At 33.9% G+C, this 26,876-nt stretch overlaps 2 protein-coding genes across 3 annotated transcripts in view; both read left to right on the forward strand.

Moving 5' to 3' along the window:
- Positions 1 to 1,050: 1,050 nt before the first annotated feature.
- LOC135123485 (protein yellow-like) overlaps positions 1,051 to 26,876 on the forward strand; it is a 48,730-nt gene continuing 22,904 nt past the window's right edge. The window contains exon 1 of one of the 2 annotated variants that reach the window (XM_064048159.1): positions 1,051 to 1,151. The gene's annotated coding sequence lies outside the window, so the exon portion shown is untranslated. Of the gene's footprint in view, positions 1,152 to 12,551; positions 12,809 to 26,876 lie in introns of those variants that run through there. The other variant, XM_064048158.1, reaches the window with a different exon arrangement.
- Positions 2,004 to 2,888, forward strand: LOC135123801 (uncharacterized). Its single transcript, XM_064048678.1, has one exon. The coding sequence runs from the start codon at positions 2,004 to 2,006 to the stop codon at positions 2,886 to 2,888; it is 885 nt and encodes a 294-aa protein (XP_063904748.1).

Consider the following 26,876-nt stretch of genomic DNA (forward strand, 5'->3'; position numbering starts at 1 on the left):
GGATTTATTATTCTTTTGATTTATGCTCTAATTTTTCTCTTTTGTTGTGTCCGAATCATTCAACCACAACACCAAAATTAAAAGAATGCTTAATAAATCACATCTGGGGAGACGTTTTTTAATGTAGTGATTAGGTATTACTTAACCCTAAAATGGCGAAAAATCTTAATGTTTTTTTCTCATCTTAAATTTTTAATTTCGGTGTTTTTCATTCCACATGTAAATCTGTTGACACCCTTTCTTTTGAAACACAATAAATACCTAATCTTGATTAAAAAATTAAAATACACAACTAGTTATATAGTGCGGATTCTGCATGCCTTTGACCTCAGTTGACCTCAGCAGAACCCCCACTATATAATAAGTAATAACATTAATAACCATTTACGCAATTTCAACTAAATATTTTCGGCTGGACGTCATCAAACAAACTGTAAAAGTAATCACAACGATTCATAAAATAAATTAGAAATCATTCTTAGCATTTTTCTAGATTCCTGATAAATCTATTACATAATTTCTCAAAAAATTTAATTAGTAATTACGAACAGATTAGAAAATTGTCAATTATGAAAATTTCAAATTTATATGCTTAAAAACGTAACAATGACTTCATGATATTTCTTTTAACTGCTGCTAGGAATCTAGAAATAAAATTGTCGGATAAACTCATAATTTATTTTACAGGTTGTAAGATTTGATTTCTTACAGTTTAATTTATTAATAAAGTTGACCGCAAATAAAATGGCTACCTGAGTGAACTAATCCACAAATCAAAATGATTTGGACACGAGTTTCCTATATTACTGATATTTTTTTTAGTTATCTATTGATCGCTTCTAAGATAACGAACTGAGAGTGAAACTATGAAAACCGATAATTCAGAAGTGGCTCCTAGAATTTTGAGACAACTGTAAACACAGTACTCAGCCATTAAGAACTTGTAAACATTTTAAAGATATGGGTAGGGGAATTACGTCTTTGATGGCATACCGGCTATGATGGCACAGCATGTTTTTTTTAAATACTATTGAGTCTTGATTCCATCTAGTAAGTGGTAGGTGTAGCCAATATAATGGAAGTGTGCGTCCGTAATGTTAATTGTCGATAAAATCATTTATGTAAAAAATTATATCGTAATGTGCAAAAAGGTGAGTGAAAAGATTTTATTTTACTTTAGTTTCTCGGGTTTTAAAATAAATTGGTTAGAAATATCAAGCAATGTGTTATAATTTATTTAGTAGGAAAGATCAGAGCTTCACTTTTGTGATACCAATAATTTTATATTGTAAGAGGTTAAACGTTTGCAAACGTTTTTTCGATGGTTCGTTTTTGTGGGAAAGATGGCACACTGATGTGCCATCATACCCATATAAAGTACTCGCGAATGAAATTTACTTACTTTTAAGCTTTTTCAAATATTTTTCTTGCTTCAGCTTTGTACGTATCTACAATGAAAGTAAAAGATGAAAAAAACGTAAATCGACAGCAGTGGTCGGAAATAAATATGAAACAAGCGATTAATGCAATTAAGTCAAAACAAATGGGATGGCTTTTGGCTTCCCGAACGTATAACGTCCCAAAACGTACACTCAGAAGACGAGTTGCTCAAACAACCAAAGTAGTAAAAGGTCACGACAAAGGATATTTAGGAGGACGTACAGCAACTTTTTCTGGAGATGTAGAAAAATCTTTAGTTACCCACATAAAAACTTTAGAAAGCAGATATTTTGGTTTGACGCCGGAAGTTGTACGAAAGTTAGCATTTCAGCTAGCTGAAAAATTAAATATAAAACATTATTTCAATACTGAAAAAAAAAATGGCTGGATGGGATTGGTTTTACAACTTTTTAAAACGAAACCCATCTATAAGCTTGCGAAAACCTGAAGCAACTTCTCTTGCGCGTGCTCAAGCTTTTAACAAAACCAATATTTCAAAATATTTCGAAAAATTAAAGACAGTTATGGACACATACAATTTTCAACCGCAAAATATCTACAACATGGACGAATCGGGATTCTCAACAGTCCAAAATCAGACCAAACGAATTGTCGCCACAAAAGGGCGAAAACAAGTTGGTACATTGAGTAGTGCCGAAAGAGGTCAACACTTTACAGCAGTGTGCTGCATGAACGCAATTGGACAATATGTTCCACCTACTTTAATATTTCCGCGAAAAAATATGAAGAAAGAATTGACTGATAAAGCACCAACCGGTTGCGTGGGTTTACCGTCCGAAAGTGGATGGATGACTGGGGAGCACTTTTTAACGTGGCTAAAACACTTTGTGAAGTATTCTAAGCCAAATTCATCAGATAATAAAGTGTTGTTAATTCTGGATGGGCACAGTAGCCACAAGCATTTGTCTGCTTTAGAATATGCAAAAGAGAATAATATTGTATTGTTTTGTCTACCTCCACATTGTACACATAGAGTTCAACCTTTAGATGTAACATTCTTTGGACCTCTAACAACTTATTATAACTCTGAAGTCACCAAATGGTTCCGTTCACATCCTGGGCGAACAATTACTCATTATCAAGTGGGAGAGTTATTCAAAGAAGCGCACGTAAAATCTGCAACTGTTTCTAATGCTACAAAGGGCTTCGCGGCAACTGGAATCTTCCCATTCAATGAAGATGTCTTTCCCGAATGGATATTCATTCCTTCAGAAACAACGAACAATGAAATTAATAGCAATAATAGCCTTGAGCCTGTTGAATTCATGGAATCTATTCCATCAAATAGTGAACCAATTTCATCGAAAACAGCAAGTGCCGAACCCATGCCATCAACTTCGTCAACACAAAATAGCACTGTAAATTATTTTGACGAAATTCACTTAAAGGACAAGACAGTCAATGATAACTTGAGTTATGAAAAATAAGAGGCCTTTACAACAGATCAACAGGTGTCCCAAACAACGGCAATTTTAAATGAAATATCTCCAATACCAAAAGCTGAAAAACGAACTTGTAAAAATAGGAAAAAAGGTACGTCTGGAATCTTAAACAACACTCCTGAAATTGAAATTATCAAAGATAAGGAACGAGCAAAAAAAACAGTAGAAAGTAGAAAAAGAGCTCGCCTTTCAAAAAGGGTTCTAGTGGAACTTCAAGAAGCAGATAGCGAGGCGGAATACGAGTCTGACGACGATGAAGATGCTTCTTGTATTTATTGTAATTCTTTATTTTCACACTCCAAAAAAGGGGAGCTATGGACAAGGTGTCAAAAATGTTTAAAGTGGGCCCATAACGAGTGTGGTGGAGTAGACAAAAAATGTAAAATATATATTTGCGAAATATGCAACTGAGTAAGTCTCGGCACATTAAAATACTTGTAGTACGTAGAATTAATAAATAAATGTATAATATCAAGTGTAAATGTGTTTCAAAATGGTCGTGTGCCATCTTATCCAAAGCGAGTGTGCCATCATATCGAAGTTCAGCCTATGATGGCACATACGACCGTGTTATATATAAAAATTAATTTGTTTATGAAATTTTGTTTCAAGTGCATGTATATTTTTAAAATGAAGCACTAACACTATGAAGTTTAGATTTTCATACAAGTGCAAAATTATATGTCACAGTTTCCAAAAATAATGACCATTTAATAAAAAGTATGCCATCATAGACGCAGTTCCCCTATTAATTGTCCTTAAATTAATAATTAAAAGATTGGTCTAATATATTAGACAGATCTTCTAAATTAAAAGTACGGCTAGCAAAATTCACAAACTTTCTATAATAATTTGTCCACATTGCAGATATACAGTTTTAAAATTCTAAATATCAAAGGCTATAAATAAAAGCAGATTCATGAACTACAAGTACAGAAGTATGTTAATTTGTCAAATTTAAGTAACAACTAAAAATCAATCAAAATTTGGAGTTGATTTCATCAGATTCTTAGTGATTTAGTGCTTTAGATTTTATTATTTGATAGCAAACAATTTTAAATATTTCTTCTAATAATGCAAGTGAAACTAAAACTAGTTAGTTAATTTGATTTTCTGCATTCCTCTTTTTATAAAACCTCATAATCAAGATATTCAGTTTCTTGCCGCAATCTTTAGCATGTTTTTACTATCTACAAGGACATAAATTGTTACCAACTAACACCACTAATCACATGAAAAATGTTAATATATAGAAGAAAATATTGATCGGTTTACAATAAATGTTTTCGCTCACATTTTTAACAGGAAAAGTGCGATTAATGTTTTAACAAGTTAATTTAAAGAAGGCCTTCGAAATGATTGTATTTTACTGCCAAGTATGTTTTTATTGAAAAGCGTTCCTTGTACAAAACTTTTTTGTGTCTAATCACAATAATAAGTACTCTTGAATATCAATTAGTACTTTTTAGTTTTCAAATTTTGATGAAGACAAAACCCATATTATATACACTGGTAGATGGCCGAACTTTCAACCCTAACTTTTGAACTAGTTAAATACTTAGCAAAATTCTAGATGGTTCAGTTTTCGGCAAATGAACACAGGCAACGACACAGGAGAAATACACAACTTTTTTAAATGAAACACTATATATCTTTACATAGTTTGATTGACCTCTTAGGCTTTACAACAACGGTTTATTTACAAAATTACGACGTTGCTACGTTATTCCAATTTCTTTGAATTTTTTTGGAAATGGGAGGGTTTACAAAAAATCACAGTAGGGTTATTTTTTAAATCTGTGTTACAACATCTTGTAAAGAGATAAAAAAGTACGCGATCTGTTGCGGTATAAATGAGATTAAGCCTTCATATGTACAAAGTGTTTATAAAAATGTTTTAACTATTACAATTTTCAAATGTCAATATTTCAGTTTTTTCAAATACCAGATCTTATATTCTTATTTTATTTTTTATTCTCTTTTTTTTGTAGAGCAGATATTTTTTATATTTAAAGTTGCTAGTTTCTGCGGTTTTTTATTTTTTAAAGGACATATCGCCATATTAGAGAATGAGAACACAAAAAATAGAGTAAGATACAATAATAAAATACGGGCTGCTCCACTTGAAAATACCGAAATATCGATATTTGAAAATAATAAAGTTTCAAATTTTTTATAAACACTTTGTGTATTAAAATTTTATTTAGTTGATACCACAACACAAAATATTGTAAGACAAACTTTAAAAAGAAGCCTATTGTGATTTGTTTGTGAACGCTTTCATTGCCAAAAAATTTCAAGAAAATTGGAATAACGTGGTAACGTCGCATTGTAATTTCAAAAGTAAACAGTGAATGTAAAGGCTAAAACAAGGTCAGTCAAAACATGTAAAGACATGGTGTGTTTTATTTAAAAAAACTAAGTTGTGTGTTGCGCCTTAAAAATAAAACACTCTGTATCGTTAAAAATAATTTTAGCGTATATTTCTTAAAGAACCGTACAACTTTGGTCTCTCAACCTGTAGATCTGTTCACAAAAAATATACAATTTCCCAAGAGAAATACAGAAAAATTTGTAATAAGCTTGCGGCAGTAATAACTTTATGAACAGGGCATAAGTGATTTAAAAAAATTACTGGAAAATTTATCATATTTAGTAAAATTGACAAACAGTAACAAGAATTGAATGATTGTGAAAGTTTATGATCAACAAGCTTAATCAGAAAATGAAGAAACTTATATTAATCAAGAAAACAATGGCATGAATAACAACTTAAATGATGAAGCAGATGATATAGAACAAGGAGGGAGACCCAAAAATATCAACACCATCGTAATAGGCATCAAAAGAAGAAAAAAATAAAATAGTAATAACCATAATAGATTATAAAATTATAAACATAATTGGTTGTTTGACATTCGAGAATAATATGGATTGTTTTTTGATAAAATGAAAAATGATTATTTCCTATAAATTCTACAATGCTCATCAATATTTATTATTCCATAAAGTAATCTGAGTGTAAGCTTCAGTTAAAATATAAAACTTACTTTAAAAAATCGAAAGTAGGCAGCACTATAGTAATAACACCGGAGTATCATACAGATAACGCATTGTGAGGTTATGTTTCACAGTTGGGACAAAGATATTGAATAAGTATACAGACTGATTTCCAAAAGTGTGCAATAAAAAATGGGGAATAGCTCATGCTAAGATTTATTGCAATGTGTAAAGTTCACTAAGTGGTAGCAATGTCTAGAAAAAAATATTTCACATTAAATGTAAATTGTTACACGCCACTGGTAGTGTTTCTTGACTACTATTCAATTAATGGCACAGAACGAGTAGGATTAATAACCAAAAAAGCGGAGCACTGATAAGCAACACGCAAAAACACAATAAGGGCCAGTCATGTATCAGTTGGTTGCCGTCGTGTGTTCGGTTAACGTGTCGACATGGTAATGTTTTATGGTGTGATTGATTGAAACGCCAGGTTGGTCCGCAAATTGCCGATTGAACGCTTTAGAAATCGCGCAATTCCGAGTGGGCGAACATTTAAATAAGTGGTACAGCATCTCCGAGATCATGATACCGAAAAGCTGAAGAACAAATTTTGGAACGCGTCGAAGAAAGGCCCGATTCAGCACTCGCCAACTTGCAGCTAAAGTTCGAGTTTCACAGTTTGTGGTGCATCGTACATTAAAAGAACAAGACCCATATCCATACCACGTTCAAAAAGTGCAAGCTTTGGAGCCCGCTGATTGTCCACGTCATATAATTTACTGCGAGTGGTTGTTACGACAACGTCGTAAACACTCTAACTTTTGAAATTGTTTGCATGGTTTTTAGTGGAAAGTTTTTCCACATCCTGTTGAAAAAGTGGATCAATGGCATCGCATCAAGGGGAGAGTTGATGAGAGTTTTACCCCATTCGACTTTTAGTTTGTTTTTTCTATATTTCTACATTACCTACTGCAGTACATGATGCCATGGTTATAATTATTCCATATATTTTGAAATTATTTGTAGATAGAGTATGCCATACAGCTTCCACATCTCTACATTACAGTTTTAATCAGGGGCAGCTGGTGCTAAAATTACAACGTCTACAAATACAATGGACATTGGAAATAGTAATTTTCAATATTTAAAAAATTATCCAAAAATTTGTGTCATAATTATCAAAACTAATTTTTTTATCACGCTCCATTTGTAGAAAATGTATCAAAACTGACATCTAAAGATGTTGTGTACTGGATATGTGATACGTTGCTGAAGTGCTGATAAAAGCGGAGACCAAATCATGCCTCATTTAGACGTTTTGTTTACACCGTTACCATGGAAACCGTGCGTCTATTCGCTGTATTCAGCTGGATTAACAAAAACTTCAAATTGGAAGATAAAAACACGTTTTATTTTTTATTAATGCAATAAATGTTCGAAATGCTGACCCATGTTTCTCTCACATGCGTCAATCCTATTCCAGAAGGATGTTTTAACACGCATTAAGGCTCTACCACACCTCTCGGGAGTAATATTTTGTTCTAAATGATCGATACTATTTATTTGGGTATTGTAGACCATTTCTTTTATAAAAACGAGGATCTAAATTGTGTTTGTATCTTAAAAAATGACACAGTAGTAATCTTTTTGGGTAGTCAGTGGATTTTATTTATTGTACCAAAGTCAGGTGTTAGGGATGAAATTTATTTGCGCAAAGTATTCGTCGCATTGACGTCTTACTAACGCCAACAGTTGCTGTAATTGTTCTTTGACTGAAATGGGGTTTTCCGTCAACCATTTCTAGAACTGGTACTTCATTTTCAACACTTTACTTTCAGAAACTTCTATGTCTTTTAAACATGGTATCTGTAGGGGCTCTTCTTTAAGGAAACATTGTAAATAAATACGGGCTGCTTTTTTTGGCATTCACCGTAAATTAACACCATAGCTACGCCTTCATCATTCGAATACATTTTCTTTCGAAATACGTATGACAGAAATTGGCAAATTTTAAACTTCCCGTCAAAGTTTGAAGTTCACATTGCTATGGGTCAACACTTCGAACATTTACTGCATTAGTAAAAAATAAAACGTGTTTTTATCTTCGATTTGAAGTTTTTGTCAAAACTTTTGACAAATGTTAAGGCTGTACGGCACCGCGAGAAAATTTCATCTCCGGGAAATATGTAACTTGTAAAACAACTCATGCTACCACGTTATGACAGCTGCCACTAAGGGTTAAAATTGTTCGCTTCGATCACAATAGTTTTATTACTCCTGTTGTCAGCTGGGAAAGGGTATTTCTCGGCTTGCAAGTAGAGCAGAGTACTCAACTAAAATATTTATCTACTACGAAAGAAAACACTATTTCTCAGTTACGCTCGGGAAGTAAAAACGCAAAAACACGTCGATTGGTATATAAAAATTGCCATTTTGTAACATTAATTTCAAAATTTTTGAGCTTTATTTGACAGATGTATGGCGTCATCCATAATTTTTTTAAATAGCACCTCCTATTTTTTCTTAGCATAAAGTGATAGTCCCTTGAAAAGAAATTTTTGATATGTGAAAGTACTATGCCGAATGTTATCAAATTTTGTATTTATATTAGGAATATCATGAAGATGGTAAAACGCTAACCAAAATTTGTGCTTAAATGGGTTTTAAATTGTGTGAAATAACATAGACCTGCACACGTAGTTTATAACTCCTAATGAGTTTTTACCCGAAACGTCCAGATTTTTGGAAGAAAAATCTTCATTATGCAATTTAATTTTGAATCAAAATATATTTACTTATCCCCTCCAAAAAATTGATGACGTCAGCTCAAAATTTTGCCAGATATATCCTGTCTAAAATGTGCAAACTATGATCAGTCTGTACTTGTAATTTATCATTGCATTGATATTTTTTAGATTTGCTTATACAAGTGACTCAAAAAAAATTGATGAATCAATGAATTTATTTTATTAAGTAAATCAAGAATTGCAAAACTGAATACTCTGAAATCTTGCAGACGTTTTAAAGTTATTGTAAGCATGATAAATTGTTAATCAAAATATATCTCTTTATTCCCCCAAAAAATTGATAACGTTATCTCAACATTTTCCTCAATAAATTCTATCCAGAATGTGCAAAATATGAATTTTTACTTGTGATTTATCACTGCATTAATATTTTTTAGACTGGGTTATACAGGTGGCTCAGAAAAATTAATGAATGAATCAATTTATTTTATTAATTAAATCAGAAATGGCAAACTCCATTTTCCCAGAATTTTGGAATACAATACCATTATTTTTAGTATTACACTGCACTAGTGTCGATATGCATGTCCTTGCAAAAATGATGACGACGTCATCACAAAATTGTGTAAAGAAAAGACTCGACACGAAAATGCTGGATATGTTTCAATGCAGTACTTCAGGAGCTAGGGAAGTTCTGTCGAAACAAGTTTCAACCAGTTTTTTGCTCTGGTTTAGATCTCGATTTGATCAAAAATTTTCATTTTGAATTTTGTTTGTGAAGTCTGGGTAAGTAGTTTCTGTACTTCGTTATTTAATATTTCAAGAATGGGTAGTCCCATTAGTTCTGTTATTTGAAAAGCTTTTTTTTGGAAATTTTAAAAGCAGATATTTTAAACGGTCCTGCTCACATTTTTGGTGATCATTCCAGTTGCGCCACATACTTTTATCGTGTCCAAAATTTCGACAAACTGAAAATCCAATAGAAGATTCCAACTTTTCGAATAGTGATTTATATTCTCCTTTTGTGGCAGCGTTAAGAAGTGTAGCAAATTATACATACTGTTAACGATTTATTAAATTTATTAAACTGCCCCATTCACTCCAATGGGGTACTGACAACGAAGAAGTGGCAAGAGAAAAATTTTTACAATCTATAGGGTTGATTGTAAAATCATGTGGTTTTTTTGTTGACAGAAAAAACAATTTGGGGGCGTCTCCAGATGGTTTAATTGGAGAAGACTATAATAGAGATGAAATGCCCTTTTAATGCCAGAAAAGAAAATATAAAAGTAGCTATAGAAAACAAAATTATTAAATATTTAAAGTTAGACCCAAAAGATTAAAAATAAAATTTTGTTGAAAGAAAACGATATTTATATGTTTCAAGTCCAAGGGCAACTACATATAAGGCATCGTCAAAAATGTTATTTTATGGTGGATACAGAATGTGATCTACAATACTGAATAATTGAAAAAATGGTATCTCACTTAGAACAGTTTTACTTATATGCAATGTTACCCGAAATACTTGATTCCGGATGTGGTCGCTATTTGCCTGTACGAAGTAAATATATTAAAAAAAAGTTACCTAAAATTGAATAAATTCAAAAGTGGTGTTTAAAGCCAAAGCCTTTCATATCTTCAATTTCTTGAAACAAAAATCTCACTGTCGGGCGACTCTAGCCAGCGCACTAATCCGCTTAACCCCCCTGTGTGGAGGATGGGACAAAACTTTATAGGGTAATAAATCATTTTTTGTGGCCGGTTGGATGTATTGTTGATTGCCTATTTTCTAAAATTCTTTGATTTCGTTTTTTTCAATTATTACAAAACTTTGGGCAAATAACAACTGATTAAAGTTATATTCCAGTAATGTTTTTATTTATCTATCGATTGGTGATAAAATTCCTTAGAAAAAAATATGTTATAACGCCCAAAAAGGTAATCAAAGTTTCGATAAAATAATTTTTTTTCTAATAACCTGATACATTAATTGTCATAATAAAATTATTCTGCTATACATTTATACACTGGCTATTCTAAAAAAAAATCAGCATCGCTTCAAATTCAATATTGTTCGAATGAAAAGTCATTAAAGTTTGCATGTATTTGGTATAGGGCTTGATACTGGGGACGTACAGCCTTAAGGTTACTATGTTTAACGATCCAATTGTAATTATAATAATATCCAAGATAGTGGTGAAAATGTATTTTGGATTGCGTTTCAAATTTATTCACGCTCTTTATTACTCGTGGACCACCTGTATAATATTCTTTCCCTCATGGTCCAGACGGTTGGTATACCAGTTACTTCCACACCAACTGTGATCAGCGTTGCCACCTCGTGTTCATTATTCCCATAGAAAATTCTAAAATACTAAATTAGTTGTGTTGATTTGATGGAACAAATTAATTTCCATGTAAATAATCGGTTCTTAACTACTGATACAAAAACATATTCTGTGTATTCACACTAAGAACATACTTTTTGCGGTATTCATTTGTGCATAACATGATGAATGTTGGCAATTTTATACATCAATTGGTAGATTTATTTAATTAATACAACACTGAAAAAGTGAAATCAACTAATGTGCATGAATTGTAGAAGAATGATCTGGAGACTTTTGTTTGTGTGTTACGTAACTGGGTTTCAACCTGTGGAATATACGAACCATTAACAATATTAATAGTAACAATAGTATGTATATATTTTTATTTTGAGACTTAGTTTTGGCCAGGGAGATTATTTAACTTTCGAACTTGTCGAAGTGTCTTTTATCATCAGCTGAGGTAGTTCCGAAGTGTGACATGATATTTTAATTTGGGTTTGAGCAGCTTGTGTGTATTTTTTTATAATTCACGTATGTAGATCTACGAAAAGGTGATTGGTCAAGGAATATCCCCTCTAGTCAGAAGGGTACCACTTGTCTACGAAATTGTGTTAAGAAGTTTAGTTATTGTTTCGATTTTGAAGTGGTCAGTCGGAGAATTCAGACCACGAGTTGTCTTTTTAACACTCTTGGATTTTTTGTGTGTTTTTCTGATCCTAGTGTTTTACTGTGTTGTCTCTTTGAGTGGATTATTGTTATCTTTTTGTGAGTGAACTTTTGACACAAACCCTGTTTTAAAACAACAATTCTGACTGGTGCCAACGCCATTTAGAACTTTTTCCAAAAAGGTAACAGCAATATTATATTTTATTATTTATTAATATATATTTTTTTCATTTTCGAGCATAAGCTAAGGAAGTATTGTAATCGAGTCAGTCGAGTAATCTTCGACCAATAATTTTTAACACGGGTAGGTAAACATAATTTTGTCAAGTTCGCACTGCATGCTTGTTTGCATGGCTAGTGCGCCACTGGAATTCGATATTTGAATATTTCTTTGCGGTGAGAGTTATGTATCACCGGTTCCAGACTAAACCACCGAATTCTAATGATTATTATTAGTTGGTGTTTCGCCATGTATCCACCAATCTTAAACTGTAATGTCCTAATGTCAAAAAGACAGACAACGAGATTCAAACATCTAACAATATTCAGAGAAAATTGTCACATTTTTCGCCAAAGACTCATCTCTGTTAGCCTTCCAAATCCATGACTAATCCCAATTTTGACAAAGGTGCGGCTATTCAATCTATTGCTTCCGAATCAGTTCGCATTATGTTAATGCGTTTCGTAACTAGAACACACGTAGAGCCGAATTATTGAATAATACCACTTGGTAATGAGTTCCTATTACTGCCCCGCACAACTACAGACAAAAAAATCCCCTTCTACATAACCGCCAATTAACATGCACACACTTTTATTAGTAGAAAGCAGCTTTTTCTGGTAATATGCACACTTCCTAACATTATTAATTTGCAGATGGTCTGTGCGGATGGGCCAGACCTTGTACCACTTGATTCAGTTTCCTGCAACCGATCTGATATAATCCTGCGTACAGTGATTGGAATAATCAATCAAGCTGAAGAAAACGCATGAAAAACATTGGCGGTGTTGAACTAGAGTGAATAGCTTTCACAGTCGTTACCGATCAGGCGTGCTATAAACATAACGAGATCGATATTTTATTTTTGTGTTGTTTTCTTGGATGGTGCTTTTTATTTTGACGTAATGCTGCCGAAACAGGATGTGGAGATTTAATGTAAGTGAGCTTTTTACCACACGAATGCCCGAAAAGACTTTTTTGTGTATTTTATTTTTAATATTATTATTTTTTAATTAAGAAAAAATACAGCGTCGCAAAATGTTGTGTCTAAAAATAAAACAAAAATATTGGTGTGAATAACTTTAAAGTTATTTATTCTATCTATCGTAACTTTTGCAATATAAGTTTTTTTGTGTAGTGGTTGCAATTACTCAAGACGATTGTGGCAATGCAGAAGCTTACACTATTATAATAAATTAAGTTTAGCAGAACTAAATTACTTAAAACATTAATCGTTTTCTAAAAAACAAAAATCGATCAGAACCACCAGGATGTAGTACATTATACGGTGCCATAAGCATGATCTCACTGACCAAATCCGCCCCAGATCGATTAAAGAAACCGAAATAAGGTGAATTGAAAAAACTGTTACCGAATTTTTGTGTACGTTGAAAATATTGACATTTAGAAACACTTGGTGTGAGTGGCAGTAAAATACATTTGATTGAACTTACTGCATAAAGTTGACACTAGACCAGGATGTGTCAAATATCTAAGGCTTTTTTAGGCAAAACTTCCCTCGCCTACTGAAATAAAATATGTCTAGTGTTTTCGAAAAATTATAAAATTTGACTTTGCGATATTTATTTATTCTTTTGAGTCACCCTGTATAAGCAGTTATAAAAAATATTATAACCACCAGTGCACACTCGTAACATTTTGCACCTTTCAGATAGAATTTATTAGCCAAAATTTTGAAATTTACCATGCTAACGATTACCTTAAAACGTTTAGAAGATTTCACAACAATCGGTTTTGAGGTTTCAAAATTAGATTATTGTTATCGAATTTTGAAATCTTTTTCCAAAAATCTGAGTGTCTAGGGTAGAACATCAAGTCGGATTCATAAACTACAAGTTGAGGAGTAACTTATTTATAAAATTTAAATGGCATTTACTACTAAATTTTTAAGTGACGTCATCACTTTATTGGTGGGTATAATCAGACAAATTTTGGGTAGTGTTTTATCATCTATGCAATATTTCTAACATTTAATCTACATATAAAATTTGACAACAATCGATCTTGTAGTTCCGGAGATTATTTGTGTAATGAAAGACAGACAGACAGACAGTCGAAATCGAGAAGCCTATTTTTTATACTTTAACGGTCATGAAACGTCGAGAAAATATGAAAATAGTGGTCCTTCGGATGGAGTCACGAGTATAGTGTATTCAAAAATAGCTTAAAATATACAGATGGTCGGGATAACACCAGGATATGTAAAAACATTTTAAGTTCTACAAGATGTCTTCATGATCTGGCATTTACCATAGAAAAACGTGTCTCAGCCCAGCAGAACTTAGTTATGTCAATTTTTGTCGAAACAACCGGAAATATTGTTGTGAAATTTTAAATAAACGATAAAATGTTAACCAAAATTTGTCTCATCATCCCAACCATTTGTTGATATGGTTTATGGATGTTTCATTATATGCATAAAAGTTTTCGCAGAAGACATCAAAATTTTATAACATTTTGTGACAGTATACGACTGTAAAAAATTAGTCCAAAGTAATTTCGGCAGGACTTCCCTCTCCCCCGATATGCAGTGCCACAAATCCCGCTTCTTTGAAAATTAAAGAACTTAATTTTGCGAATTTGTATTCGTGATAACCTCTATACATTAAAATAAAAATAGATTAGATTCCACTAACCGCCTAAGAAGGTAAATAACATCATATAAATTCGTTTTGATACCTTATAATTTTTTTTTGTCTCTTTACCACATATCGCTTATAAGGACACACTATACATTTTTTAGAGATCTTGTAGAGCTTGTTTTTTTGAATTTATTAATGTATCATACTTTAATCACCCATACGTGTATGTTATTTTATTAAATTTAGATGACGTTTACAAAAAAATTTCGGAGACATTATCAAACTGTTGGTGGGGATAACTAATCGCATTTTGATTAATGCTTTAGCATCTACATGATATTCGCAATATACATACAAAATTTGACAACAGTCAGTCCAATAGTTTCGGAAATCATCTATCCAATGAAAATCGACACAGACGACAAACTACAGACAGACGGAAACGCTTACGCTCGGGAGGCAAAAATATTGTTAGGAGATAAACCCATACCCGCCCCGATACGACACCTACGGGTTTTCTAGTATGTGCGGCGATGATGGGTGACTCATCATCGGTGACGGCGACCGGGAGGCGTTAGCTAGAGAAAAGCCCGGAAGCGGAAGTCGCGAAGTGTATTCAACTTTGATGTATGACTTTTGAACAGATCAAAATTTTGTCAATGACTAGAACGCTGAAACACTTTTCATATATGAAAAATCTAATGCAGTAATCTGTGTTAACGTTATCTGTATGCTAAAAATCATAGTTAATAGGGTTTCTCGTATCTCATTCATTATTATTAGGGACAGAAAAAAGTCAGAGACTAAAGTTGTACAGCTCTTTGAATAATACAGATATTCAAATTATTTTCGATTATATAGTGTTTTGTTTTCGATAGTTAAATAGAATACACCATACACTTTTATATATTTTTTGATAGCCTCTTTCTGTTTCCGAATACTTTATGGAGAGATAAATAGAAGTACGTACTTTGTTACGTTATTAATTAAATAAAATTTTAATATACAGAGTGCTTATAAAAATATTAAAACTCTCTAATTTTTAAATGTCGATATTCCAGTTTGTTCAACTAGAACATTTTGTATTTTATTACTGCATCTCATCCTATTTTGGAAGAGAACAAAAGACAGAATCAGATATGGTAATAAAATACAGGGTGTACTATTTGAAGAAACTAAAATCGCAGTATTTGTAGATTGTCTCGACATAATATCGAGAATCAGGTTTTAAAAATGACCTTAATGTGATTTTTTGTGAACCATTCCTTTGTTAAACAATTTCAAAAAAATTGTAATAATTTGGCAACGTTGAATCGAAATTTCAAAAATGAACAGTAGTTATAAAGATTAAGAATGTGTCAATCACAAAGTATATATAGGGTATTCCATTAGAAAAATTAAATTGTGGGTTAATTTTAGTATATATTCATCAAATAACAACTTTGGTCTTAGCCTATTTTTTCTGTTTCTAATCATTAATATACCTATTGTAAGTATTGCAACTATATTTTGAAAAAAATAGTTCAAAACTATTAGTTAAATACATAGAAAATAAACTAACCAAAAAGAAATCTATACAATAAAATTTGATACGTATGCTATTGGTTTCACTTGAAACTAGGATAATTTTTTTAACTTTACATAAAAAGATTCTTACTTCTTGACTTCGCTAACTAGAAAGTTAAAAAAAAATAGTTCCTTTTAAAACCGTTTACCATAAAATAATAAACCTCTATTTACACAACCGGTATACAAGTTTTGCATTTAACTACCACAACCCACAACTTTTTTAATAGTCTAGGAGAGTGTGTGAACCCCTGAAAATAATAAAAATGTTCTACTAAATTTCCTTACTTTTGCATTGTTACCTAAATATGTCTATGTAATATAATTATAACAATATTGTAACGAATGAAGTTTACTTAACAAACGTGACTTCAAAAGCACTGCAGAAAATGTAATAATTACATCTTAAGACCATTACACAGGAAATTATTTAAATATGATAACGTTAATATTTTTTGTTTCAAAATACATATACGCAAAATTAGTAGAAAACAAAAAAAAACTTACAGTTATATTCCAAATACTCTTCGATTCCGGTATTATTATGACTCATCAAAACTTGATTAGGAAAAATAGTTTTTATTAAAAATAAAAAATATATTACTAAGCAATAATTATATTACTTAACACAAAAATTATGAGTCTCTTTGTAAAAGAACGGTGAACTTTAACACGAAAAGATCTTTATAAACTTAAATTAAACAATCAGTTTGGATTAATTCGTTCCGTGACAAATGTCTGAAATGAAACAATTTTGTAAACAAATGCAGGATGATTTCGAAATGTGTGCAACAAAAAAAATGGGAAATGTCTCACAATAAGATTAATTGCACTGCGTAAAGTTCACGTTCCCAAGAGGTAGCAATGTCTAGAAAAAAGTATTTGAAATTAAATATAAATTGTTATTCACTCCACCGGTAGTGTTTCCTAACCTACTATTCAATGAATGGCACAGAACGCCTAGGATTAAGAACCGAAAAAGCGGAGCACTGATAAGCACGAAAGAATAACGCAAGCTGAAGAACAAATTTTGGAAGGAGAGCCCGACATCAGCACTGGCCGACTTGCAGCTGAAGTTAAAGTTTCACAGTTTGTAGTGCATCATACACTAAAAGAGCAAGACCCACATCCATACCACGTTCAAAAAGTGTAAGCTATGCAGCCCGCTGATTTTCCACGTCGTGTAATTTACTGCGAATGGTTGTTACAGCAATGCAGTGAACGCCCTAAAGTTTTAAATTGCATTATCTTTACGGATGAAGCAGGATTCACTCGCAATGCTGTTTTCAACAGCCATAACACTCACATTTGGTCCGATGAAAATCCACACGTTCGTCAGGAAGTGCGGTTTGAACAACGGTTTTCCATAAATGTGTGGACCGGTATCGTAAATGAGCGCCTAGTTGGATTTTATGTTTTACCAAACAGACTAAACGCGGCACAGTGCCTCGGGTTTTTAAACAGTGTGTTGTTGCATGATGGGGCACCACCACATTTTGCTAGGCCAGTAACTGAATAGTTAAATAACTATTTTCCTAACTAATGGGTCGGTAGAAACGGCGCAGTAACTTGGCCTCCGCGTTCACCCGATCTCAATCCGTGTGATTCGAAATCACCCTGTATATTATTTTAAACTCTGACTAATTTTGTAGTTAAAAAAGGATCTGTGAAACCTTAAGTTTCGTAGTATCGACAATTTTTTTTTTTACTTAAATGTACCCTGAGTGAAAGATGTTTCGTCTATTCGAGCTGTTGGATTTATTTCACTTCCAGAACAAATTAAAATAGCGCAATCTAAATTGGACTTACATGACTTGAATGTTAACGATTTGCGTAAGCTGTAATTTGAACCGCCTCTTAAACACTAATTATTATATCATAATATCTTTTAATTAAGTCGTTAGGTCTTTTCACACCACTGAAATGTTGACAGTTGACAGCAATGCTTCCTGTGGTCTGAAATTTGAGCTTTAAACACAAATTAAAATAACGTCACAGTTCACCGATAATTACTACACAAAAACTTCATTAAAATTATTTTCTTATAAAAAATTTTATAAAACAAATACGAGGGCCACTAAATATATTTTCTACCTATGACTATGAAACAAAAGACATACGATTTTGGTGATAATTTTATTTTTTAATATAATCACCCCCTACATCAATGCACTTGCACCATTTACTCTCCAATGAATGTATGCTCTTGAAAAAAATATTTCTGCCTGATTGTCGAAAAAATGGTAAACTGCTTCTTTTTGGTACATACCCTCAATAATGTTTGTAGTTTTATGAATTTTATTCAATATAATTGTGTGAAAAACGCCTCAAACAAATTACGGGATCTTGTATTTTCCAATGTCCATTGTCGGGTTGAACATGATTGCAGTCCTGTGGTTGCGAAAGACACCCATCACCCGGCTCTTTCGATTTTGATTGACTTCACTGTTGACAACTTTGGTAACTTCCCTTCCACTAGACCAAATGGTATAAAACTATACAATTTTAAGGGAGCTCATTATCCTTCTTTATATCAGGAATTATTAAATACTTACAGATTGGTCCTTTCTAAATAATTGTGTTGATGTCGATAGTATGGTAGATCAATTTTATAACGCTCTATATCATATTTTTGATAAGCATATCCCAATTTATCCAAATAAATTGAATAAGATGCAGTTTCCGCCATGGTTCAATTCTGTGATTATCAATAACATTAAATTAAAAGGTATAATATGATTCATTTATTTAAATGTACAAAACATCAACAAAATTAAACATTCAGATACTATTTTCTATCTGTGAACCTTTTTTCTTTATCAGCCCACTCTTCTTTTTTAATCAAAACTAAGTTCCGTTACAAACTCCCCTTCTAAACAACACAAACGGCCCTCCGGTGTTGTTTAGGATGAAACATTCTTTTTAGGACGACCCCTCCTCCGTTTAGGTATTAAGAGCGTTAATGTATCACTTCCAGTCCCTTGAACAAACGGGCTGAAGTCCGCGGTGATAGCGTCCAATTCTTTCTGGAGGATTTGTACAGCTTCCTAACTCATAGATTGTAGGAGAAGCAATTCGCAAGATCATATAAGGACCATCCCTTTAGGGGCAAGCTTTAAAGAGAATCCACTTTTGGAGCTACTGAGAGTATGAGATTTCAGAAGAACCTTCTCACCCTTTTTGAATACAGCTGGTTGTCGTCTGGAATCTAGGCGGGTTTTCTGGACATCTTGTTTCTTGCAATTTCTATCCATTACCTCAGACAGAGTTGTAGCTAGCTTCTTTAAGTAAGGAGTTATTCTTGGTATGAAATTTTCTGCATCAATCACTTTGCGTAGATCATATACAGGATCATAAGGAGCTCGTATCTCCCTACCAAATGTGAGAAACGAAGGACTATATCCCGTAGAGTCGCAAAATGTAGAATTTATGGCGAATCGAATGCTGCTCAGGTGATGATCCCATTCTGAATGATGATTTTGAACGAAAATGGCTAACTGAGTCTTCAATTCGCGGTTCTTCCGTTCAACAGGGTTACTCTCTGAATGATACAAAGGAATGAACGGAGTTGTGATACCAAAACAATAAGTAATTTGCTGCATTACATCACTGATAAATTGTACGCTATTATCAGAAATCATTTTCCTCGGAGTTCCAAACCGCAGGAATATTTCTTCGATGAGAATTTTTGCACAAGATTCAGAGTCAGCTTTTACTAATGGGAAAAGTTCTACCCAATTTGAAGCAACATCCTCAATTATTAGGATCCATCCATTCCCCTGGGAGTTGCCAGTAGAGGGCCAAATAGATCTACAGCCACAACTTCGAATCTCTGGGAAGGGGCTGGGGTTTGAATAAGTTGGCCCGCAGATTGACGATTCTCTGGTTTATATCTCTGGCATTCCATACAACCTTTTACATGGCGAGCAATATATTTTCTCATATCTGTGAAGTAAAATTTTGAAGAGATCTTTTGGAGAGTTCTTTCGATGCCGTAATCGAATTATGGTATTGGGCCAAAACATCTTCACGCAATTCTTTGGGAATCACTAACTGGGGATCTTTAGAGTCGACATATGAGTTGAAACGGAAAAGAACACTATTGTTCATCACGTATCCCCTCCCAGACCATCTACACATCGCTAACGGATCTTCACCTTCGAAAGATAATATAATAATCTTGATCTCATCATCTTCCATTTGTTTCTGTCGCATAGATTTAGCTTCGTATGACGGTAGATCAACACTAACGAAGTAGCTCTGTACTTTTTCTTCTTCATCCGAGCAAAAAGGTCGAGACAACAGATCAACTACTACGTTGATTTTACCAGGAGTATATACAACGTCCATATTCATGCCTTGAAGGCGGAGTGCCCAACGAGCCAAACGACCCGAAGGCGATTTTAAAGTTAGCAACCACCGTAATGGTTGATGATCCGACGCTATAACCACTTTCGCACCTTCTAGATGTCGAAATTTTTCTACAGCCCATACTACGGCGGGCGCCTCTCTTTCGGTAGTTGAATAATTGTATCGGATGTTCGTCGTATTTCTCCCCCTGGAGTAGAACTGCACCCAAGCCGTAACAACTTGCATCTGGTCTAAGGGTATACGGCTTGGTCTGGTCGGCTTGAGCAAGGACTGGAGCGGTAATCAATCTTTCTTTTAACGTCTCGAAGGCTCTTAATTCGGCTTTACCAAACTGGAAAGACGCATATTTCTTAAGAAGATTAGTTAAGGGACGTGCAATTTCGGAAAACTTTGAAACAAACTTGCGATACCAACTACATGTCTGAATGAAACTTTGCAGCTGTTTGCTATTGCTTGGAGGTCTCAACAGTTTGAAAGCAGCTATTTTGTCAGGGTTAGTTTTAATTCCATCACTGGTCAGTATATGTCCGAGAAATTTGACTGAGTCACAGAAGAACGAGCACTTCTCACGTCTAGCATGAAGACCAAAAAGTTTTAAACGCGAAAACACTGTTTGTAAGTCTATTATGTGCTTCTCGAAAGTTTCTGAAAGTACCAAGTTGTCGTCTATATATACGAACACTGCAGTGTCATTCAAACCAGATCTAAATCTGTCCATCAATCGAACGAATGTAGCGAGCGCGTTTTTCAACCCGAAAGGCATTCGATTGAATTTAAACGTCCCAAATGGAGTCACAAAGCAAGTTTTGTCACGATCTTCTTCAGCAACAGGAACTTGCCAGTAACCTGCTTGTAAATCAATTGTAGACATAAATGGTGTATGTTTACCGTTACTAAGTTTAGCTTACGATAATCTATGCAAAGACGATAGCTGTCTCCTTTTGGAGTTAAAACCGCAGGGCTGGACCATGGTGACTCGCACTCTTCTATAATTCCTTGTGTTACTAATCGATTCAATTCTTCACGCAGGAATTGCTTCTTTGGTCCGTTTGGCGGGTACAGTGGTACGGAGATTGGTACAGCATTTTGTGTGTTAACTCGATGCGTAGCAAATGTAGTTTCTCCCCCTTGTTCGAAGATGGTGCTATTCTTCTGAAGTAGGGTGTTTATTTCATCTTTTGCCGTGTCTTTAATCTTCTGAGCTTCATTTTGGCGTAGGGTTATGGGATTAATGTTTACGGAGTTTGTTTTAATTCCATATTTGAAAGTATGTTCTGGTTTATCTCGAAAAAACCAACACTCGTTTTGGAAATCTATACCAATGTTAGCCTTCTTCAAGAATTCCCGCCCTAAGAGCGTATGGTTCTGGGTTAAATACGGCATTATAAAAAAAATGGTCTAAAGAGTTTAGACAGTACTTCCCTCGCTGTCCGAAACTTGACGACTGCATGCCTATTGTGTTTTTTTTCTCATTACATTTTTGTAGTGGGAATTTAAAAAAAAATTGCGATGACGTCATCAACATTTTTGCAAGGACACGTATATCAGTTGGGATAGATGTAGTGTAATACTAAGAATAAAATTATTATATTCTCAAATTTTCGGGAAAATGAATTGGGTCGTTTTGAATATTGATTTGTAATAATCAATAAAATAACGAAACAATTTGCTCACGTATACGTATCAGAGGCAACTGAAAATCGTGTATGTATAAACATTCTTAATTTAAGATGACAGGCGTAACAGCATACGTGAGAGTCAAACAGAGAAACTGTAAACAAAACGACCATCGGTTTTATTGCTTCGACTTCTGCTTATTATATAAAACATTGGGTTTTATTTTAATTCTTGACGGTGAAATTCACAATTGGTTGATTATAAACATGTCTATTTCACATTCGCGGAACCAAGTGAGCGCATAAAACAAATGCAGGTCTGTAATGTTAAAGTCGATGTAAATAAGCGTGCTACCCTTATGTTTCAACCGAGTTTTTCCTTTAACAAATTTTGTGTCTACCAAATTGGGTTGGTTGGGGTGTAATACTAATAAGAAGTGTTGCCTTTAATTTAATCAATAAAATAAATTGACTTCATTAATTTTTTTGAACCACCTCTTAAGAAAATCTAAAAAATATGAATGGAATGATAAATCACAAGTACAAACTCATCATATTTTTTGCATTTTAGATAGGATTTATTCAGCAAAATTTAAGGGTGACGTCATCAATTTTTTTAGGAGGGATGAACAAATACATTTTGAACAAAAGCTTACCATGCTTATAATAACTTTAAAATATTCCCAAGATTTCAAAGCATTCGGTTTTGTAATTCCTGATTAAATCGATAAAATAAATTCACGCCTTCATTAATTTTTTTGAGTCACAAGTACAGACTCATCATATTTTGTACATTTTAGATACGATTTATTCGGCAAACTTTTGAGCTGACGTCATCAGTTTTTTGTAGAAGATAACCAAATATAATTCGACTAAAAATTTATTATGCTCTTTATAACCTTAAAACATCTGCAAGATTTCAAAGCATTCGGTTTTGTAGTTCCTGATTAAATCAATAAAATAAATTTACGCATTCATAAATTTTTTTGAGTCACCCTGTATATGCAAGTCGAAAAAATTTGAATGGAATGATAAATCACAAGAAGAGACTCACCATATTTTGTACATTTTAGATAGGATTTATTCAGCAAAATTTTGTGGTGACGTCATAAATTTTTTAGGGGGGACGACCAAATACATTTTGATCAAAAATTTACCATGCTTATGATAATTTTAACATATCTTCAAGATTTCGAAACATTCGGTTTTGTAGTTCCTGAGTAAATCACTAAAATAAATTTACGCTTTCATTTATTTTCTTGAATCACCCTGTATATGCAAATCCAAAAAATTGAATGGAGTGATAGATCACAAGTACAGACTGATCATATTTTGTACATTTTAGATATGATTTATTCGGCAAATTTTCGAGCTGACGTCATCAAGTTTTTGGAGGGGATAAGCAAATATATTTTGACTAAACATTTATTATGCTCTTTATAACCTTAAAACATCTGCAAGATGTCAGAGCATTCCGTTTTGTAGTTCCTGATTAAATCAATAAAATATATTTACGCATTCATTAATTTTTTTGAGTCACTCTGTATATGCAAATCCAAAAAATATGAATGGAGTGATAAATGACAAGTACAGGCTCATCATATTTTGTACATTTTAGATATGATTTATTCGGCAAACTTTCGAGCTGACGTCATCAAGTTTTTGGAGGGGATAAGCAAATATATTTTGACTAAACATTTATTATGCTCTTTATGACCGTAAAACATCTGCAAGATTTCAGAGCATTCGGTTTTGTAGTTCCTGATTAAATCAATAAAATATATTTACGCATTCACTAATTTTTTTGAGTCACCCTGTATATGCAAATCCAAAAAATATGAATGGAGTGGTAGATCACAAGTACAGGCTCATCATATTTTGTACATTTTAGATATGATTTATTCCACAAACTTTTGAGCTGACGTCATCAAGTTTTTGGAGGGGATAAGCAAATATTTTTTGACTTAAGATTTATGATGCTCTTTATAGCCTTAAAACATCTGCAACATTTCAAAGCATTCTGGTTAGCAGATTAAAAATTAAATTTCAAAATGTTGTTTTATAATTTTGATTTTTTTTCCAAAAATCTGGACGTTTCGGGTGAAAAGTCGATTCAGAGTTGTAAACTACATGTGTAGGACTATGTTATTTTATACAATTGAAAACCCATTTACTATGTACAATTTTGAAGTGACGTCATCGCATTAGTGGTGGGGATGATTAGACAAATTTTGGTTAGCGTTTTACCATCTACATGATATTCTTAATATAAGTACAAAATTTCACAACAATCGGTCGAGTACTTTCGGAGATTATCTGTCTAATAAAAATCCGGGACGGCAGACGGACAGACGGACGGACAGAGGGACGGACAGATGGACAGACGGACAGACGGACAGACGGACAGACAGACGGAAATGGGAGACCTATTTCTTCGTCTTCTAGGGGTCATGAAAGATCGAGAAAACGTAAAAGTAGAGAGTCGGCCGACGGACTCGATTACAATACTTCCTTTGCTTACGCTCGGGAAGTAAAAACTAGTTGGAGTTATTGTGTCTTTTATCTTAACGTCTACATTTGTTACCAGTAGTGTTTTATCTCTAGGAATTCCGTCAGCTATTGTTACCACTGCATCCATTGTTTCAAACTTAACACCCTTATCTTGTAACACCTTATAGAGGGTGTGACCAGCTATGTTCCATTTTGATCCTGAATCGGCGACTCCAATTCCTTTTGCACCTTTCACTTCTAAGGGTAGCGTTGGAGCGTCACAGCTTGATTCATTTTATTTTTTATTTTTTTTATTTTTTTTATTTTATTTTATTAATTACGTCCCCCAACAGGCACTGAGGCCCAATTACAGGGGAACGGGACATACACGTTACACCCAGAGCCATGGCGGGAATCGAACCCACGACCCAAGGTGTAGCGGGCAAGCATGATGCTAACTAGCCCACCCCGGGTCCTCAAAGATAGCCGTGAGAATTTAAAGAAGTTAGTTTTGACGTCTGCTTTTTCTTCGCATTTCGGGCAGTTCCATCTGTAGTAGCCAGGAGTACCACAGCCATAACAATCAGGTTTTGATCTTGCTGATGTTGACTTTGACAGTTCTTTATCATCGTTTTCTTTTTCCAGTTGGCGACACTCATTGTTTAAGTGACCAATTTTTTTACAATGTTCATAACGAGGTCGTAACTTTGTTCTTTGCAGTCCGTCCTGGTTCCTGTTTCTTTCTTGTTTGCGAAACGCGGATTCACGAAACGATTGTTCTATTTCGCGGGCACAATTAAGCAAATCTTTGAAAGAGTTTATTTCACTACGCGTAAGTCTCTTTCGAATCTTCAGACCATATCCAGCTGCATTTCTTCTGCGACACTATATGGCAATTGTGCGATTAAAGCTCGAAATTTCGCAACGAAGATATCAGTGGCTTCGTGTTGTGTTTGCTCACGAGCAAAGAGTTCTCGGAAGACTGCATGAGGGGGTAATTTCTTCAAATACACTTCTCTGAGGATATTTACTGCACTCTGCCAGTCTTTCGTCGACGGTTTGATTCCTTGCCACCAAGTAGCAGCGCTAGACTCGAGCAACATTGAAAGACCACGCAGTGCATTTTCGTCACTGATATTGGTGCAGTCTTTATATGTTATGATGTTGTCTAGAAAAGCTTCTACATCGGCGTCATCTGACCCATTAAATCTGGCACTACATTTAGCAAAACTATCTGCAGATCGAGTGTAAGAAGTTGGTGATACGCTTCGTCGTGCCTCGGACTGTTGTGTAGTTGCAGCTTGCTCCTTAATTGTCGATAGTAGTTGCTTAAATTGGTCAGCCGATAGAGTAACTGAAGCTGGAATATTAAGTTTCGGCGGCATCATGGAATTTTGCACACAATTAACCGCTAATGTACAATGGGGTGCTTCGAGCCCCACGTTGGGCGGCAATTATAATATGATTCATTTATTTAAATGTACAAAACATCAACAAAATTAAATATTCAGATACTATTTTCAATCTTTATTATTATTATTATTATTATTAAGGACTCGATCGGGCAGAGGATATGCCTGTTATGCCCGCGACAAATTGAGTAGTGGCTTTATCTTCAGTATAACTTAGAGATTTTTTGTCGCACAATATGTATCATATTTCGATTTAAAACTTACAACAGATGAAGCTAGCACTATATCCTTGGGTAACGCGTTCCAACTGTCGAACACCCTATTCGTTAAAAATTTTTGGCGAGCTAAAGTGCAAAACTTCAACTTACGCAACTTTAGGGGATGCCCTCTGGTGCGGTCTGAGGTATTGAGAGGGAAGAGATGCCTCATTGGGAAAAAACTATTACTCAAGGCCTGATAAGTAATGATTAGATCACCTCGTTTGCGCCTCTCTGAAAGAGGGCAGAAATGCATTAGTCTAAGCCGTTCGCAGTAAGGAGGCCGATTTATGCCGAACGGAAATCTGGTTGGTCGACGCTGAATGGATTCCAAGCACAGAATGTCTTTTTGAAGTATGGGAGACCAGACACCATTAGCAAACTCTAGCAAAGGCCGCACATATGTTTTGAAAAGTTTAGAAAAGACTAATGGACTAGCTTTGGAAAATGTTTTAGTCAGAAGAAAGAGCATTTTATTTGCTTTACTCGCAACTCGCTGGACGTGCTCAGTCCATCACAAATTGGAGGTGACAACAACACCCAAATCAACGTGCGAATCTGTACATGAAAGAAGTAAGTAGTCAACGAAATAAACATGTTTGAGGTTATTATTCCCAAGGTGTAGGATTATGCACTTGTCTAAATTCAAAGGTAACAACCAATCATGACTCCAGTCATATATTGCTCGA

The sequence above is a fragment of the Zophobas morio genome, unplaced genomic scaffold, assembly GCF_036711695.1.
Source record: "Zophobas morio isolate AGI-343-1 ecotype UQ-CSIRO unplaced genomic scaffold, CSIRO_AGI_Zmor_V1 ptg000006l, whole genome shotgun sequence".
NCBI classification, from domain to species: domain Eukaryota; kingdom Metazoa; phylum Arthropoda; class Insecta; order Coleoptera; family Tenebrionidae; genus Zophobas; species Zophobas morio.